Source organism: Ostrea edulis, chromosome 5, assembly GCF_947568905.1.
Source record: "Ostrea edulis chromosome 5, xbOstEdul1.1, whole genome shotgun sequence".
Classification (NCBI taxonomy): domain Eukaryota; kingdom Metazoa; phylum Mollusca; class Bivalvia; order Ostreida; family Ostreidae; genus Ostrea; species Ostrea edulis.
Genome location: NC_079168.1, coordinates 92,238,679 through 92,257,183, shown reverse-complemented (window position 1 = coordinate 92,257,183; position 18,505 = coordinate 92,238,679). Strand labels below are relative to the sequence as shown.

Here is an 18,505-nt window from a genome sequence, read left to right as displayed (position 1 = left end):
GTGATTTGTCCATAATGGTGAATTTGTTATATTGCCACCCCCGCTTTATTGCCGAAATTCGTCTTGAACAAAAGTTGGCAATATATCGAGGGAGCACTGTATATATATCTTCATTCACTGTATGTATTCTGATTAATTTCTTTTCATTTTCAACTATGAAGGCACATTCTGTTTTAATAGTTAGATCTGGTTTTTAGTGCCGTCTCTCTGCGTGTGAATATGCACATTCCACAAACTTCACGACCTGTTGCACAGCATTGTTGAAAATATGTTTTCTGGTATATTTTTAACTCACCTTAGCTGAAAGCTCAAGTGAGCTTTTCTGATCACCTGTTGTCCATCTGTCTGTAAACTTTTCACATTTTCGACTTCTTCTCCAGAACCACTGGGCCAATTTCTACCAAACTTAGCAAAAAGCATCCTTGGTTGAAGGGGATTCAAGTTTATTCAAAGCAAGGGCAACACCATTCTCCAAGGGGAGATAATAGCAAAATAGCAAAAATACAGGGAGAAATTGAAAAAAAATCCTCTCCAGAACCAGTGGGCCAATTTCAACCAAGCTTTGCACAAAGCATTATATGTGAAGGGCATTGAAGGTCCATGCTTTTTTTTTTCAAAGGGGAGATAATCATGAAAATGCAAAAATAGGGTGGGGTCATTTAAAAATCTTCTCAACATGAAAGCTTCGTAACATAGTGCAGATTCAAGTATGTTCAAATCATGGCCACTGGAGTTAGGGTGGGGCCACAATAGCGGATCAAATTTTACATTGCAAATATATAGGAAAAAATCTTTAAAATGCTTCTTATCAAGACCTACTGGGTCAGAAACGTTGAAATTTTTATGAAAGCTTCCTGACAAAGTGCAGATTCAAGTTTGTTCAAATCATGGCCTTCTGGGATAGAGTGGGGCCACAATAGGGTGTTAAATTTTATATGATGATATGTATGGGAAATATCTTTAAAAATATCTCTTAACTATTTAAGCTAGGGCTTTCATATTTTGTATACATATTTCTTATGGCAACACCTGTTGTGTGATCCAATGCTGTGTGATCTTGTGACCTTGACCTGGAAGTGTGACCTTGACCTGGAAGTTTGACCTACTTTTAATAAAAATCTTACCTATTCAATATGTCCTGAGCTATCTAAGGTAGATTTTTCATATCTGGTATATAAATTTCTTAAAGGGAAAGGCAACCCTAACCACATAGTTGCTTTTATGAATAAAGTATTACTTGCTGATATCGTAATTGACAGTCTTTAACAACAAAAATCCTTGCTTAACAATTAAATCAATATTAATCTATCTGTATTTCGAATTACCCGCCGCTAAGAGAGTGGCCATTGAAGTTTAATTTATGACGTCACACCGTCTATTCCGGTTTATTTCATCAGCAGCACTGTAAACATGACAAGTCACGATTTGAGCCCACTCTTTCACAAGAAGAAATTGAGAAAAGAAGACATTCAGTCAAGTCGCAGAGCAGGCAGATGGTAAACGTTTCTTCATACAAATGTCTTGAACCTCAACTTGTCATTACGCAAATAATGGATCCACAGTTTACGTAGTCTTTTCTTTTCAAATGACTTGGTTGAGTCGGGAATTTAAAAAAAAACAAAACTTTTTTCACATCTTCCCTTCGCATTAGTGTAATTAACTGCTTGCCAGGAAGGCATCAACCATTTTATTCGTAAGATCTACCACACGCACATCTTTGATGAACTCACAGGTGCTTGGGTTCAGGACCCCATCCCCTCCGAATAAGCTACATGAGTTGATTTAATTAATGTTTTTGTTGAAAATATTTCTAATGCATGTCAACAACATCTTGCATACCCATAAAGTCCAAAATACATGTAATTCAAAATAAGCCTTTTTTAAAAAAAATACCCTCACTGGTTACTATAAGTTCTGTTATAATAACCAGTGAGTTGTTTTTTTTAAAGGGCTTATTTTGAATTATTTTGGACTTTATGGGTATGCAAGACGTTGTTGACATGTATTAGAAATATTTTCAAGAAAAAAATAAATCAACTCATGTAGCTTATTTGGAGGGGATGGGGTCCTGAACCCAAGCACCTGTGGATGATCTTAGAATCTCATCAAAACTGGAACTGACAAAACCAGAACTGATGGTGTGACGTCAAAATTATTGATTTTTCTGGTCTTGAATACAAAAGAGTTACACATCATGGCAGCCTCTATAGATCACGGGAATTTCAATTTTTGACGTTTTCAAATCAGTCCTGAAGCTTATCTAGGCCATATATCAACAGAATTGTATGACAAATCTTTATCATATGATTAATCCTATCATTTATCATGGAAAATTATTTTGGGTTGCTTTTCCCTTTAAGGCAAGACCTTTCATTTCACATCATGTCATTTGACCTAGTGACCTCGGACTCTGAGTTTGACCTACTTTTAAGGAAGTTTATTAAGTATATCAAGAACTATTTTAGGTAGGGCTTTCATATTTTGTATAGAGATTCTTTATGGCAAGAAATTGTGACACAATGGTGTTTGGTCTTTTGGCCTTGGAGTTTTACTCACTTTAAGAAAAATCTTACCTATTTAATATCTCCTGAACATTTAAGGTATGGTTTTCATATTTCGTATATAGATTCTTTATTGCAAGACCTTGTTATACATTGGTGTTTTCCTTGAACAATGGCAGGGCCATGGTAGCTCAGGTGAGTGATGTGCCCCATGGGCCCTTTATTACATTTTGTTTGAATTCAGAATGATAGAACCCATACCTATATTATACAATACTTTATTTTATGAGTGTAGAGTTTGTCCTTCTTGGACTATTTCCCTTTACCATATTCAAATATGGAAATCATTGCCATGTATGGCAACAAGTTAAGGTCAGGTGATTTTTAGCTGTTACATTTAAATAACTTATAGGTCAATAACATCTATTTTTACATACTTGAAAGCATATAAAGTTAAAAAAAAAAAATACAGAAAAATATAAATAATGAAATGTCTTTCTTTGGTTTTCAAACGGGGATGAAGGCATCAAACATTGCAGAAAAAATTTACATACCCACTAACGCTAACGTGAGTATGTATTTTTAGCCAAGTTGCAAAGAAGTTGAACTCGGCTATTGGTTTGGTGATGCGGGCGGGTGGGTTGGCTGGTGGGCGGGCGTCAACAATTGGTTTCCGGATGATAACTCAAAAAGTTTACAATCTAATTAAATGAAACTTTGTTATATTGTTGGGTACCAGGTAAGAAAGACCTCTATTAATTTTGAAGAAAAATGGTCAAAGGTCAAGGTCACAGTGACCGAAAATAGAATGAAAATTTCAGAAAAATTTGGTTTCCGGATGATAATTCAGAAAGTTTAAATCCGAATCAAATTAAACGTTGTTATATTGTTGGGTACCAGATAAGAAAGACCTCTATTAATTTTGGAGAAAAATGGTCAAAGGTCAAGGTCACAGTGACCGAGTATAGAATGAAAATTTCAGAAATATTTGGTTTCCGGATGATAACTCAGAAAGTTTAAATCTGAATCAAATGATACTTAAATATATTGTTATGTACCAGGTAAGGAAGACCCTTATTGATTTTGGAGAAAATAGGTCAAAGGTCAAGGTCACAGTGACCGAAAATATATTTAAAATTCCAAAAAAAATTGATTTCAGGAGGATAACTCGAAAAAATTTAATTTGAATCAAATGAAACTTGGATATATTGTTGGATACCAGCAAAGCAAGGCCCCTAGTAATTTTTGAGAAAAAAGGTCAAAGGTCAAGGTCACAGTGACCGCAAATAGATTGAAAACTTCAAACAAATATGGTTTCTGGACAGTAACTCGAAAAGTTTAAAACTGAAATTAGTTCTTCAATCACAATTATAAATATGCCACATCATTCCTGACTTTACAATTTATCCCATGCAACTCGGCTCATGCACCTCTGGGTGCATATATTGATTTTTTCTGCTATGTTTGTGACATTCATATCTCGTTTAACAAACTAAAGATTCAAATATTGCCAGTTTTTACTCCTTGTTGTTTTATGAGAGTGCTGTCAGTTGCCAGGTGTACGAAGGTTGTTCCATTTTTATAAAAATGAGTAATTGTTTATTGGCTTTAAACCTTTTGGTTCATCAGCGTAATACATACATGTATAAACAAAGTGGAATGAATATAAAAATGAGTGAATGTACTGGACATCATTGGCTAAGTGAACCCTTTTTTAGAAGTTCAAAGTGGAAATTATTTAAAGTTGTCAGTTTCTAAAATGTGCATGCTTGGTACATGTACATGTATATCAAAATTTGAGATTGGCACTTTCAAAGGATTTATTCATTTAGGATAAGAATGTGTTTTATTATCATATTGTCTTTATTGTTTCAGAGAGAATTGGTTTGGAATTTTGTATTCCTGGGCAGATAGTAAAAAGAAAAGTAATCTGATGTTGAGTTTGTTAGAGCCAGGTACGTCAGTCTTCTTGTGTCTTTTAACAAGAGTCCAAAATCTAGTCAATTCTTGTCAGCCATGTTTTATTTTAGAAATTAATTTTAAGAATACATGAGGTTGTAAACAGCAGCGTTTCACGTCAGCTGACTTTTCGCTTTAGTGCTGGTGTAGAGTGTCACAGATCATGTCCTAATGTATTTTCAAAAATGAATTTTTATGTCTTAAGTATAACCTTTGTTCTTGTTTGACTTTTCAAGAACCATTATTTTCAACCAAACTTGTCACACAAGTTTCCTCGGGTAAAAAAGATTCGAGTTTGATCAAATGAAGGGTCATACTTTTTCAGAGATAATAAAGAAATAATGTAAATAGGGAGGGTGTCACTACTAAATTAAAAAAGCCAAATTTTGCATGAAATCTAATCATAAGCAAAGATTCAAGTTTGTTCAAACCATAACCCCATGACTACTAAGTTTTACATAGGATGTACTGGGAATCTTTTCACCAAGAGCCACAAGAGTACATATCATTTTAATATACAAGCATCCTCTTGTTGTGTAGATTCCAGTTTGTTCAAGCCATCAAGCTAAATATCTTCAAAAAATTTCTTCTCAAGAACCACAAAGTTACAACAATTTCATCTAGAAATTATAAGGCAATACAAATTGGAAAATGTGATATTATAGCATCTATAGGTATTATATAGGTGTAGATGTGATATTATAGCATCTATAGGTATTATATAGGTACAGGTGTGATATTATAGCATCTATAGGTATTATATAGGTACAGGTGTGATATTATAACATCTATAGGTATTATATAGGTACAGGTGTGATATTATAACATCTATAGGTATTATATAGGTGTAGATGTGATATTATAGCATCTATAGGTATTATATAGGTACAGGTGTGATATTATAGCATCTATAGGTATTATATAGGTACAGGTGTGATATTATAACATCTATAGGTATTATATAGGTACAGGTGTGATATTATAACATCTATAGGTATTATATAGGTACAGGTGTGATATTATAGCATCTATAGGTATTATATAGGTACAGGTGTGATATTATAGCATCTATAGGTATTATATAGGTACAGGTGTGATATTATAGCATCTATAGGTATTATATAGGTACAGGTGTGATATTATAACATCTATAGGTATTATATAGGTGTAGATGTGATATTATAGCATCTGTAGGTATTATATAGGTACAGGTGTGATATTATAACATCTATAGGTATTATATAGGTGTAGATGTGATATTATAGCATCTATAGGTATTATATAGGTACAGGTGTGATATTATAACATCTATAGGTATTATATAGGTACAGGTGTGATATTATAACATCTATAGGTATTATATAGGTGTAGATGTGATATTATAGCATCTATAGGTATTATATAGGTGTAGATGTGATATTATAACATCTATAGGTATTATATAGGTACAGGTGTGATATTATAACATCTATAGGTATTATATAGGTACAGGTGTGATATTATAACATCTATAGGTATTATATAGGTGTAGATGTGATATTATAACATCTATAGTTATTATATAGGTGTAGATGTGATATTATAACATCTATAGGTATTATATAGGTACAGGTGTGATATTATAACATCTATAGGTATTATATAGGTACAGGTGTGATATTATAACATCTATAGGTATTATATAGGTACAGGTGTGATATTATAGCATCTATAGGTATTATATAGGTACAGGTGTGATATTATAACATCTATAGGTATTATATAGGTGTAGATGTGATATTATAACATCTATAGTTATTATATAGGTGTAGATGTGATATTATAACATCTATAGGTATTATATAGGTAGAGGTGTGATATTATAGCATCTATAGGTATTATATAGGTACAGATGTGATATTATATCATCTATAGGTATTATATAGGTACAGGTATGATATTATAGCATCTATAGTTATTATATAGGTGTAGATGTGATATTATAACATCTGTAGGTATTATATAGGTGCAGATGGAGTATTATAGCATCTATAGGTATTATATAGGTACAGGTATGATATTATAACATCTATAGGTATTATATAGGTGTAGATGTGATATTATAGCATCTATAGGTATTATATAGGTACAGGTGTGATATTATAACATCTATAGGTATTATATAGGTACAGGTGTGATATTATAACATCTATAGGTATTATATAGGTACAGGTATGATATTATAGCATCTATTGGTATTATATAGGTACAGGTGTGATATTATAGCATCTATAGGTATTATATAGGTACAGGTGTGATATTATAACATCTATAGGTATTATATAGGTAGAGGTATGATATTATAGCATCTATAGGTATTATATAGGTACAGGTGTGATATTATAACATCTATAGGTATTATATAGGTACAGGTGTGATATTATAACATCTATAGGTATTATATAGGTACAGGTGTGATATTATAACATCTGTAGGTATTATATAGGTGCAGATGGAGTATTATAGCATCTATAGGTATTATATAGGTGTAGATGGGATATTATAACATCTATAGGTATTATATAGGTGCAGATGTGATATTATAACATTTATAGGTATTATATAGGTGTAGATGGGATATTATAACATCTATAGGTATTATATAGGTGTAGATGTGATATTATAACATCTATAGGTATTATATAGGTGCAGATGTGATATTATAGCATCTATAGGTATTATATAGGTACAGGTGTGATATTATAGCATCTATAGGTAGTATATAGGTACAGATGTGATATTATAACATCTATAGGTATTATATAGGTACAGATGTGATATTATAACATCTATAGGTATTATATAGGTACAGGTGTGATATTATAGCATCTATAGGTAGTATATAGGTACAGGTATGATATTATAACATCTATAGGTATTATATAGGTACAGGTGTGATATTATAGCATCTATAGGTATTATATAGGTACAGGTATGATATTATAACATCTATAGGTATTATATAGGTACAGGTGTGATATTATAACATCTATAGGTATTATATAGGTACAGGTGTGATATTATAGCATCTATAGGTATTATATAGGTACAGGTGTGATATTATAGCATCTATAGGTATTATATAGGTACAGGTGTGATATTATAACATCTATAGGTATTATATAGGTACAGGTGTGATATTATAACATCTATAGGTATTATATAGGTACAGGTGTGATATTATAACATCTATAGGTATTATATAGGTACAGGTGTGATATTATAACATCTATAGGTATTATATAGGTACAGGTGTGATATTATAACATCTATAGGTATTATATAGGTACAGGTGTGATATTATAGCATCTATTGGTATTATATAGGTACAGGTGTGATATTATAACATCTATAGGTATTATATAGGTGTAGATGTGATATTATAACATCTATAGGTATTATATAGGTACAGGTGTGATATTATAACATCTATAGGTATTATATAGGTACAGGTGTGATATTATAACATCTATTGGTATTATATAGGTACAGGTGTGATATTATAACATCTATAGGTATTATATAGGTACAGGTATGATATTATAGCATCTATAGGTATTATATAGGTACAGGTGTGATATTATAACATCTATTGGTATTATATAGGTACAGGTGTGATATTATAACATCTATAGGTGCAGATGTGTATGAATTATGTGCCCCTCCTTCCCCCTTTCTTATGATTGTAAGTCATACTGTATTTTTGCAGGACAAGAGTCAGTAAATTGGATTGGCAATGTAAATAATTTAGCTCCAATATCTGATTTTGTTGAACCACCCTATGGAGAAGATGACAATAAAACTCCATTTCCAATCCGACCAGCAGAGAAACACAGCTATGCACAGAGCTGTGTTGTCTGGATTAAACCCTCTGGGCTCCAGGTGAGTGTCAGGAATCCAGCTTCATACTAACAGGAAAAAATATTTGCATGTGGATTGCTAGTTTTGTTTATAAAAAAAAAGATGTTGAGTGTTTAGATTGCCTCAATTGAGGGCACCTGTCTGTCTGTACAGACATGTATGGTTGTGACATAAACTTTTCATATTTTCATCTTTTTAAGAATCATTTGGTCCACATTCAACTAAAGTTCAAAGGCTCGAAACAGTGTCAAATAAAGGTTGTTCAAGTTTGTTCAAATAAAAGGTCATACTAAGTCACCGTGAATTAAATAAATAAAAAAAACACCAAAAGATAGTACATTACATGTTAATTATCTGGACTCATCCAATTTATTCATAATTGGGACAAATAAAAATTTTCATGAGTCAACCATTTCAAAAACTAAATGTCCAGACTGTCCTTGACAAAGTAGCTTAAACAGTAATCAAAATTCCCAAGGAATTCAAAACAAAATAAATAAACAAACGTGACATTGTGTAATTAACAAATATAGGTGCTTTAATGCAATTTTTATGTCCCTATTGAAAAAAGGAGATATATTTCTTAGCACCAGTCAGTTGGTATGTCTGTTGGTCAGTAGACTTAAGTGTTGTCTGCTCAATATCTTAAGGTACAGTGGAACCCCGTTATTACGTTCCCCCTTTAATACGTTAGTCCGCATATTACGTTGGAATTTCAAAGCACAAAACCATTTCTTAACAATCCTATATAAAATAGACCTCGTTATTACGTTGTCCTAAAATGCTGGGACTTGGTATTACATTGTAAATATTCCGACAAAAACGTAATAAACCCCTAATTATTCAATAGTGATTCTCAAAATAATAAGCCATTCACACCTTGACTGCCTGAGGAAGTCACCACGTAAATTTCCTGGTCTGCTTGGGGATTAGAGACGCTTGACTGATCACACTTCGATAGATCTAGCGACATCAATACAGGTGAATTCTCCGTATAGAAGCCAGTGATAAACAATTAAATAATGTTTATTTAGAAATTGTACTCTATGAAATTTACTTCATTTTTCATATTTTGATAATCAAAGAAATAATTTCTCAACCACCTGCGTGTTCAGCATAGTGTGATTACCTTCGCTATTAAAACTCTATTCACGGACAGCTTTGGACCAAACAAGAAAGACAAAATTTATCGTGGCAATGTTACAACCGCTTGGGTAACTGCTTGGACATAGGTGACTAAAGGTTGTTCAATTAAAAAAATTGTTCTTGTTTGGACATGCAGCTTGGGTGTTCGTAAATCTCGTCCATACATACACCAATCTATCGACCGATTTGTACACGGCATTTACCTCAGTGAATAATTTAAAATCCCTTGATGCGCACGTGATTTTAGTGCCATCATTTAGCGTTATAAATGAAATCTTCATGCATCATTATATATTTTTTTATGTGGATTGCGCTTAAATTGTTCTCCGTGCATGTTTATCATTGGTGAGAAGTGTGCAAGTGTTGGGTATCGTGTGCGTTTTTTGTCTATAGTTTTGTTGTTTTTTGGGTGGGATTTTTTTTATTGTGTTGTGTATTGTGTTATTAGAGAACTTAATAAAAACAATGTTTTGTTATTTTTTAATACGAATGTTGAATACGAACCGGAACGAGTTATTGAGAGAAATTTACATGAACGCATTGTTTTAAAGTTGAACAAAATGGCGGTCCAAACGAATGCAGAAAAAGCAACGTTTATCAAAACATCCTTATGTATCCTACACCGAAATAAAGAAAAGGGATAAGAACATGAAGAATTACGGACATTAAAGATAAGATGTAAATAAAACAAAATATCATAGTCTTTTAAACAAAGAAACAGTAAAGATATATTCACACACCCCTTCACGGAGTACCAATGGACGATATACAATTTCCAAATGATATTTTTAACGGATTTAACTGGGAACGTTTATTACGTTGCCCCCGGTATTACGTTATTTTATCGTGACAAAATGGAAAACGTAATAACGGGGTTCCACTGTAGTACTCTACATCGTCATAATGGCAGACTTCCTTTAAAAACATGGATGAAAAAATCGATATCAGCAATATTTGACTTTTCCTTTTCCATTTAAATACCTAGCCTAGTAGCTCAGTAGGTTAGAATACCGACTGCTGAACTGTAGGTCGCAGTTTCGAGTCCAGCAGGGGTTTTAATTTTTTTTCAGATTACCTTCTACTAAAACTGTATTTTTTGACAAAATAAAGTAAATTTGAAAATTTTCTACTTCAAAATATTGTTGTACATATCCTCCACTTTTCATCTACATCAAATTTCTCTGGTGTAGCATACCTCCTTAATAACCCTTTGCTTGACAGACATCAAACTTGATATACTGGTTTCCCCTGAAAAGTAGATGTCCCCTATTGATTTGAGGTCAAGGGTCAAACTAGACATATTGTCTGCTCAATATCTTGAATACCTCCTTGACAGAAATCAAACTTGGTATGCTGGTTCTACTGAAAGAGTACATGACCCCTATTGATTTTGAGGTCAAGGGTCAAACTACTCTGGACAAAGGAAGATACTGTCCACTCAATGTCTTCAGAAGGTTTGACTCACGTAGGATTATAGTTTATGGGAAATGGACTCTTAAAGATTAAAAAGAGTCTGCACATGACTACGCGTCACAATAGCTCTCTGAAACAAATTGCCTGAAATTGTATGTCTAGAATTAAATGTATATATTTAAAGAAATATTAGAGGCTGATTTCCCTGTGTGTGTGTAAGTTGATTGGACTACCAGTATTGACTATAACTACAGACGACTAACAAGAACTGGTTTCTCTCTACACACATACTTAATGATTTGAAGGGAAAACAATTAAATGGACTTGTTAAAATGCTATATAGCTATCATCACTTATTCTTGTACACAAAATGACCCTCTTTTTTTTAAAAATCTAAAATATTGCATGCATGATTACATTTATGTACATTCCACCTTATTTATGTATTTCACTTGAAAGATGCTAGATCTACCCTTACATTATAAGATGAATTGCAAAGTTTTTATCTATTAATTTAAAAAAAAAAAATATTCTGCTTGATTAAAAGAAAAGGATTCCCATTACATTTGTATTTCTAAATATGTGCCTGTTGTATTTCTAAATCTGCCTGTTTAGGCAAGATTTACCACAAATTGAATAAGATCACTCAAAATTTTGAAAATTGCCACACTATTACAGTGGATCTCTAAGAAAATGATAATTAGGATGAATCTATTACTACGACTGTTAGTGAGTACCATTCCACTCATAAACATATGCTACAGCGCACATCTAGATCTAGGTACATCTGCAAACTTTAGTAAATATGTGTCCTGATGTCAAGGCGGGGCTACCAGAGGGATGAAATTTCATAGGTACAAGACAATTCTTTGAAGTGTTCTTCTCAAGAATCACAAGTTAGGATAGGATTTGTCAAATTCATATGCAAGCATCCTTATATATTGTACATTCAAAGAGTTTTTTCACATCCTGAACCTTGGGGTCGGGGTGTATTCACATCCTGAACCTTGGGGTCGGGGTATATTCACATCCTGAACCTTGGGGTCGGGGTGTATTCACATCCTGAACCTTGGGGTTGGGGTATATTCACATCCTGAACCTTGGGGTCGGGGTATATTCACATCCTGAACCTTGGGGTCGGGGTATATTCACATCCTGAACCTTGGGGTCGGGGTATATTCACAATAAAGGATCAAAGTTTTACATTAGAATATTATATAGTGTAGACTCATGTTTGTTTACACCTTTGGCGTTTGGGTGAGGCCACTAGAATAGTTTGAACACACACAGACACACACAACAATGTGATATGTTAAATTAGCATACATGTATAATCAAGTAGTACAGATTCTAATTAGTTCACACCATGTCCACTGGTGCCAATGTGAGTTCACCAGAGTGGACTATAATTTTGCATACCAATAGGAATGTATAGCATTTTTAGCTCACCTGAACCAAAGGTTCAAGTGAGCTTTTCTGATCGCTTTTTGTCCGTCGTCTGTCCGTCCATCTGTCTGTCTGTCCTTCTGTCTGTCTGTTAAACTTTTCACATTTTCGACTACTTCTCCAGAACCACTGGGCCAATTTCAACCAAACATGGCCAAAAGCATCCTTGGGTGAAGGGCTTTCAAGTTTGTTCAAATGAAGGGCCATGTCCCTTTCAAAGGGGAGATAATCACAAAAATGCAAAAATAGGGTGGGGTCATTTAAAAATCTTCTTCTCAAGAACCACTGAGCCAGAAGAGCTGAAATTTACCTGAAAGCTTCCTGACATATTGCAGATTCAAGTTTGGTCAAATCATGGCCCCCGGTGGTAGGATGGAGCCACAAGGGGGGATCAAAGTTTTACATACAAATATATAGGAAAAATCTTTAAAAATCTTCTTCTCAAGAACCACTGAGTCAGAAAAGCTGATTTTTACATGAAAACTTTCTGACATAGGGCAGATTCAAGTTTGTTCAAATCATGGCCCCCGGGTAGGATGGGGCCACAAGGGGGGATCAAAGTTTTGCACACAAATATATAGGGAAAAACTTTAAAAATCTTCTTCTCAAGAACCACTGAGCCAGAAAAGCTGAGATTTACATGAAAGCTTCCTGACATAATGCAGATTCAAGTTTGTTCAAATCATGGGCTCCAGGGGTTGGATGCCCGGGGCCACAAGGGGGATCAAAGTTTTACATACAAATATATAGTTAAAATCTTTTTCTCAAGAACCACTGAGCCAGAAAAGCTGATTTTTACATGAAAACTTTCTGACATAGTCCAGATTCAAGTTTGTTCAAATCATGGCCCCCGGGGGTAGGATGGGGCCACAAGGGGGGATCAAAGTTTTACATACAAATATATAGGGGAAAACTTTAAAAATCTTCTTCTCAAGAACCACTAAGCCAGAAAAGCTGAGATTTACATGAAAGCTTCCTGACATAATGCAGATTCAAGTTTGTTCAAATCATGGGCTCCAGGGGTTGGATGCCCGGGGCCACAAGGGGGATCAAAGTTTTACATACAAATATATAGTTAAAATCTTTTTCTCAAGAACCACTGAGCCAGAAAAGCTGATTTTTACATGAAAACTTTCTGACATAGTGCAGATTCAAGTTTGTTCAAATCATGGCCCCCGGGGGTAGGATGGGGCCACAAGGGGGGATCAAAGTTTTACATACAAATATATAGGGGAAAACTTTGAAAATCTTCTTCTCAAGAACCACTAAGCCAGAAAAGCTGAGATTTACATGAAAGCTTCCTGACATAATGCAGATTCAAGTTTGTTCAAATCATGGGCTCCAGGGGTTGGATGCCCAGGGCCACAAGGGGGATCAAAGTTTTACATACAAATATATAGTTAAAATCTTTTTCTCAATAACCACTGAGTCAGAAAAGCTGATATTTACAAAAAAACTTTCTGACATAGTACAGATTCAAGTTTGTTCAAATCATGGCCCCCGGGGGATAGGATGGGGCCACAAGTGGGAGTTTCAAAGTTTTACATACAAATATAGGAAAAAGCTTTAAAAATCTTCTTCTCAAGAACCATTGGGCCAAAGAAGTTGACATTTACATGAAAGCTTTCTGACATAGTGTAGATTCAAGTTTGCAAAGGGTAGTTTGGGCCATAATAGGGACTAAGGTTTTACATGCAAATATATATGGAAAGTCTTCAGATATGGGCCAAGGTGACTCAGGTGAGCGATGTGGCCCATGGGCCTCTTGTTTTATTAGCTTCTTAAAAAACAAAAAGGTACAATATGTCAAAAAATTAAGCACCAGTGTTTTGATAAGCAAGGTTATTTTTTTAGTGAGAGTAAATTAATGTTTACTCATTCCATAATCCTTGGAGCCAGAGTAAGGCCATAATTGAAAATTAATATTTTACGTGGAAAAATATAGCTGCTCATTTGAACAATGTGGACCATGGGACCTTTCTTATAATACAGTGTACTTCTTATGCTTCATACATTTTAGGCTGACATACAAAAAGTGTTGAGACATGCCAGAAAACTTCCTGAAAAGCACCAGCAGTTTTACAAGGTAAAAGTGAGATTCTGGGTATAGAGAAACGATGTTGGATATATAGTTTCAATTTATTTAATAACATCACCATGTTGGCATACAGTCAAAATAACAAAACAAATGACAGATAACAAAAAGAAAAGAAGAAAAAAAAAATGATGACATAATGACTGTAGACATATCCATACGGTTCTTTAAGTTAGACACTTACTTATTTCTCCCTATCAAATACTATTGTGAAAAATTCCATAAAATCTAAATATTTAAGTGTATCAGGCATAATTTCTTCATGGTTAATATTCAGCTGATACAATCCAATGATGTTCTGAGTTTTTTTCCTTTCATGTGATGTAATATATTAAACGCACCACTTATTCCATGAAATACGGTCAGTTTATTGTTTTGTTTATATTGAATGAATGCTAAAACAAGACTAGATCTGCATTGTTAAGTTTTGATTTACAATTGCTATAGCGATTCACAGAATTTGCCTCAAAACCAAATCCATTCATATTGACTATGAACAGCCCAAAAGTGCTGTTCAATTCTTAAATAGTATGTTTTATCTCATTTCTATTTACATGTAGCAGATTCAAAGATGAAATAAGGAAAGATTACCTTGTACATATGGTGCACTCCATTCATTGATTGATGTGCTCAGTTGATACCCTTTTCCATACATGCCAACTTTTGAAAATCCCCATGGGGGATTTTGCGCGCGACGACCTTTTTTCAACGCTCAAAATTCACGACATTTTACCATGAAAATAAATATTTGTCTTTTCAAATAAAATATCAATCTAATCATTATACATGTATCATACATCAAGTGTGTTTGACCATCAACTTTAACAAAACTGTATAAAAAAAAACTTTGAAAGATATAGATAAGTATTTTATTAAAATCATCTATTCAGCAAAAAATCCTCTCCAACAAGTCATATACATATCAAATAATACTTAAAGTTGCACCCTTTTACACCATATACACATTGGCTGGTCTATATATCAACATTTAAATTAAAGCACATGCATTTAGGTACGACTACAAAGGCGATCTTGCTTGTCTGTAAACAATTTCATGGGCTTGCAGAGTCTGGTGGAACAATCTGCATTGCAACCAGAAAAGGAGTGAGATCTCCCCTGCTGTGAAGTTTGCGAACAAAACCTTTGCACCCATGACATCTGAAATAATTACCAGGAAAACACACATCAAAATATACGTTTTTACTTGTAAAATACTAATATAAAAATAAAAATTCAGTACAGACTTGTGCAAATTACGCATCACAAAGTCTATTGAATACTACACTATATAGACTATGTAATACATCGCTATAGACAGATACATTCGGGTAGCCTATATTATCATAGTTGGAAAAACATATATTTTACGTACCTTTAATATTGCATATTTTGGATGCTGTCAGCGAGAGGCAAAAATCGGGAATGTCCGATTGTTTCATGGTGACACTATTATCATTGCCATTCACGTTTGTGTAAATTTGAAATCCGTCTTCCCGATTAATTACTATCAAAACATGCTTCGCACTGTCCATTAAGCACCCCGACACAGGCAGACCAAGTAAATTACATCACTCCGATACCATGCGACACAGGTAAACAGCAATGGCTGACTATTGTCCCGATTTCTGATTGGCCACTTCAGAAATGACGCGGGATTTCAAATTCCGGTTGGAAATGGGGGTTTGTTGTCGTAAAATGGGAGATATTTTTAGAAAATCGGGATTTCGGGGTATTTTTGCAATCCCGATCGGGATATCGGGATTTGCCTTTTCAACTGCTTCAAATCGGGAAAATCCCACACAAATCGGGAAAGTTGGCATGTATGCTTTTCTCTGATTTAGACATGCCGGTACCATATTTATGGATTGGCTTGATTCAAATGCTTCCATTGTACATGTATAATAAAACTGGTACATACTGGATTGTACATGTATAATAAAACTGGTACATACTGGATTGTACATGTATGATAAAACTGGGACATACTGGATTGTACATGTATAATAAAACTGGTACATACTGGATTGTAAATGTATGATAAAACTGGTACATACTGGATTGTACATGTATAACTGGTACATACTGGATTGAAATGATGCAACAGCTGTCTTACTCCTGTAGTGTGTGTTTGTTGAATTTCAGGAATTGAACAGACTACGAAGGGCTGCATTGTCATTTGGATTTCATGACCTTCTTGAAGCTATGGCATCTATGTTGGACAGGGAGTGTACTATGCTGCCTGGATCAGCTCATCCAGATGCAGCACTTCAGCTTACCCATGCTGCTAATGCACTCCGGAATGAAAATGCTACAGATATCTCAGAAATGATTCTCCCTTTAAGAACCAATTTCAGTCAGGAAACTACTTGAACAAGACCCTCTAGGTTGCACAGAATGACTTTGAGGCAATGGGAAAATTTGACACCAGGAAGAGTATGCAAAGTGAAGTTAAAGGCAATGACAAAAGCACCTGCTATGTACAGTGATAGTGATGTGTTTAAGAATTGGAAAATGGTTATGTGACAGGGAGTGACAACTCTATTCTGAGGAGTTGATGTTCATTTTACTCATCATCAGGTTTTTGTCAATCAAATAAAGAGGAAGTGAAAGTAATAAGTGCAAGTATGTGTTTGTGAATAAATGTGTAACTTGGAAATTCGGAAGTGGTTATCAAATTCAGTTTTTATTTCAAAAGCTTATTTATGTGCATATGGCTGAAGGTAAAGCATGAGCTATTACCATCACTTGGCATCTTTTGTCTGTTTGATGTCATTTTCTGTAAACAATGATATTTTAAAATTCTTGTTGTACAAAACAACTGCATCCTGGGACCTCATTCACCATACTTGACAAAAATGTTTCTCTTGCAGTCCTGCAGAAGTGTTGCTACTTTTTAAAGTGATCTGATATTAATGAAGAAAGAAATTAAATTTCCAAATAGATTAAAATTAGATAAGTTCAATACATATTAAATTATTAATTTTATTTGACTTAATTGGATATCTAAACCTGACCATATAATTAGAATTTCCTATTTTGAGGTCAAGACACATCATGACATAATCTGATGACGCTATTCAAAGTAAATTGTAAAGTTTTCAATTTCACATTTATGATTATAATTCCCCGCTTTCCATCCATGATACTTTTCTTTGACATGTTTTATCTGGTATGTCCTTAAATTAATGCTTAAAACAGAGTTCTCTAAAAGCTTTGAGAAGCAAAATGTCAATGGAAGGCATGCCTGAGTTGATAATAACTGAAAGAAAAAGTAGAACATGACTACTTTCAATTTACATTAAAAAAAAAAAAAAAACTGGCCTGACATGGTTTCATTGGATAATTAATGTAATGATGTTTGATGGTTTCAAACATTTTTAATCCTCTAAAATCATCGAGAGAAAAATGTTCTTTTTCTTTCAACATTTGACTTCATTAAATGCATTAAAATCTGTGGTGATCTGATCAAGACACTCTCTCCTTCGAATTTTGGGAAAATTAGCAAAACTGCCTCATAGTTGAAGGAGCAATAGTGCAAGGGTAATGAAGGGAAAGTACCAAGGTGCAAGGATGAAATTCTCAGATATTCTTCATAGTATTTGGTGATCAGCTCTTCCAAGTCTGTTGGAATCCCCATGGGCATGAATTGTGTTCCTTTGTTAACTCACCTGTTTTTATATTCCCATGAAGCAGAGTTTATTTCAAAGCTTCTACATGAGATGAAAAATCTCTTGTTGTGGCCTTCAACTCAACCTTAGATACGTTGACGACGTCAATAAAAATAATCCTTTTCATTCCTATGTCGATTCAATATATCCCTATGAACTCGAGATAAAAGACACCACAGAATCCTCCAAATCTGCTTCGTACTTAGATATTTGATTGAAAATGAATATTAACGGCAAACTAACAACTCAACTTCATGACAAACGGGATTATTTCAATTTCTCCATCGTCAACTTCCCATATTTATGTAGCAATATTCCATTATGACCTGCATATGGTGTTATATCTCTCAACTGATTCGACACGCAAGAGCTTGTTC

At 33.9% G+C, this 18,505-nt stretch overlaps 1 protein-coding gene across 1 annotated transcript in view; it reads left to right on the top strand.

Moving 5' to 3' along the window:
- The window catches only part of LOC125649368 (integrator complex subunit 14-like), a 40,812-nt gene extending 23,693 nt beyond the window's left edge, over positions 1–17,119 (top strand). The window contains exons 8-11 of the mRNA XM_048876861.2: positions 4,377–4,456; positions 8,209–8,381; positions 14,386–14,451; positions 16,603–17,119. Coding sequence (XP_048732818.1) covers positions 4,377–4,456; positions 8,209–8,381; positions 14,386–14,451; positions 16,603–16,830 — 547 coding nt within the window. The 3' untranslated portion in view covers positions 16,831–17,119. The remainder of the gene's footprint in view (positions 1–4,376; positions 4,457–8,208; positions 8,382–14,385; positions 14,452–16,602) is intronic.
- The last annotated feature ends 1,386 nt before the right edge of the window (positions 17,120–18,505 follow it).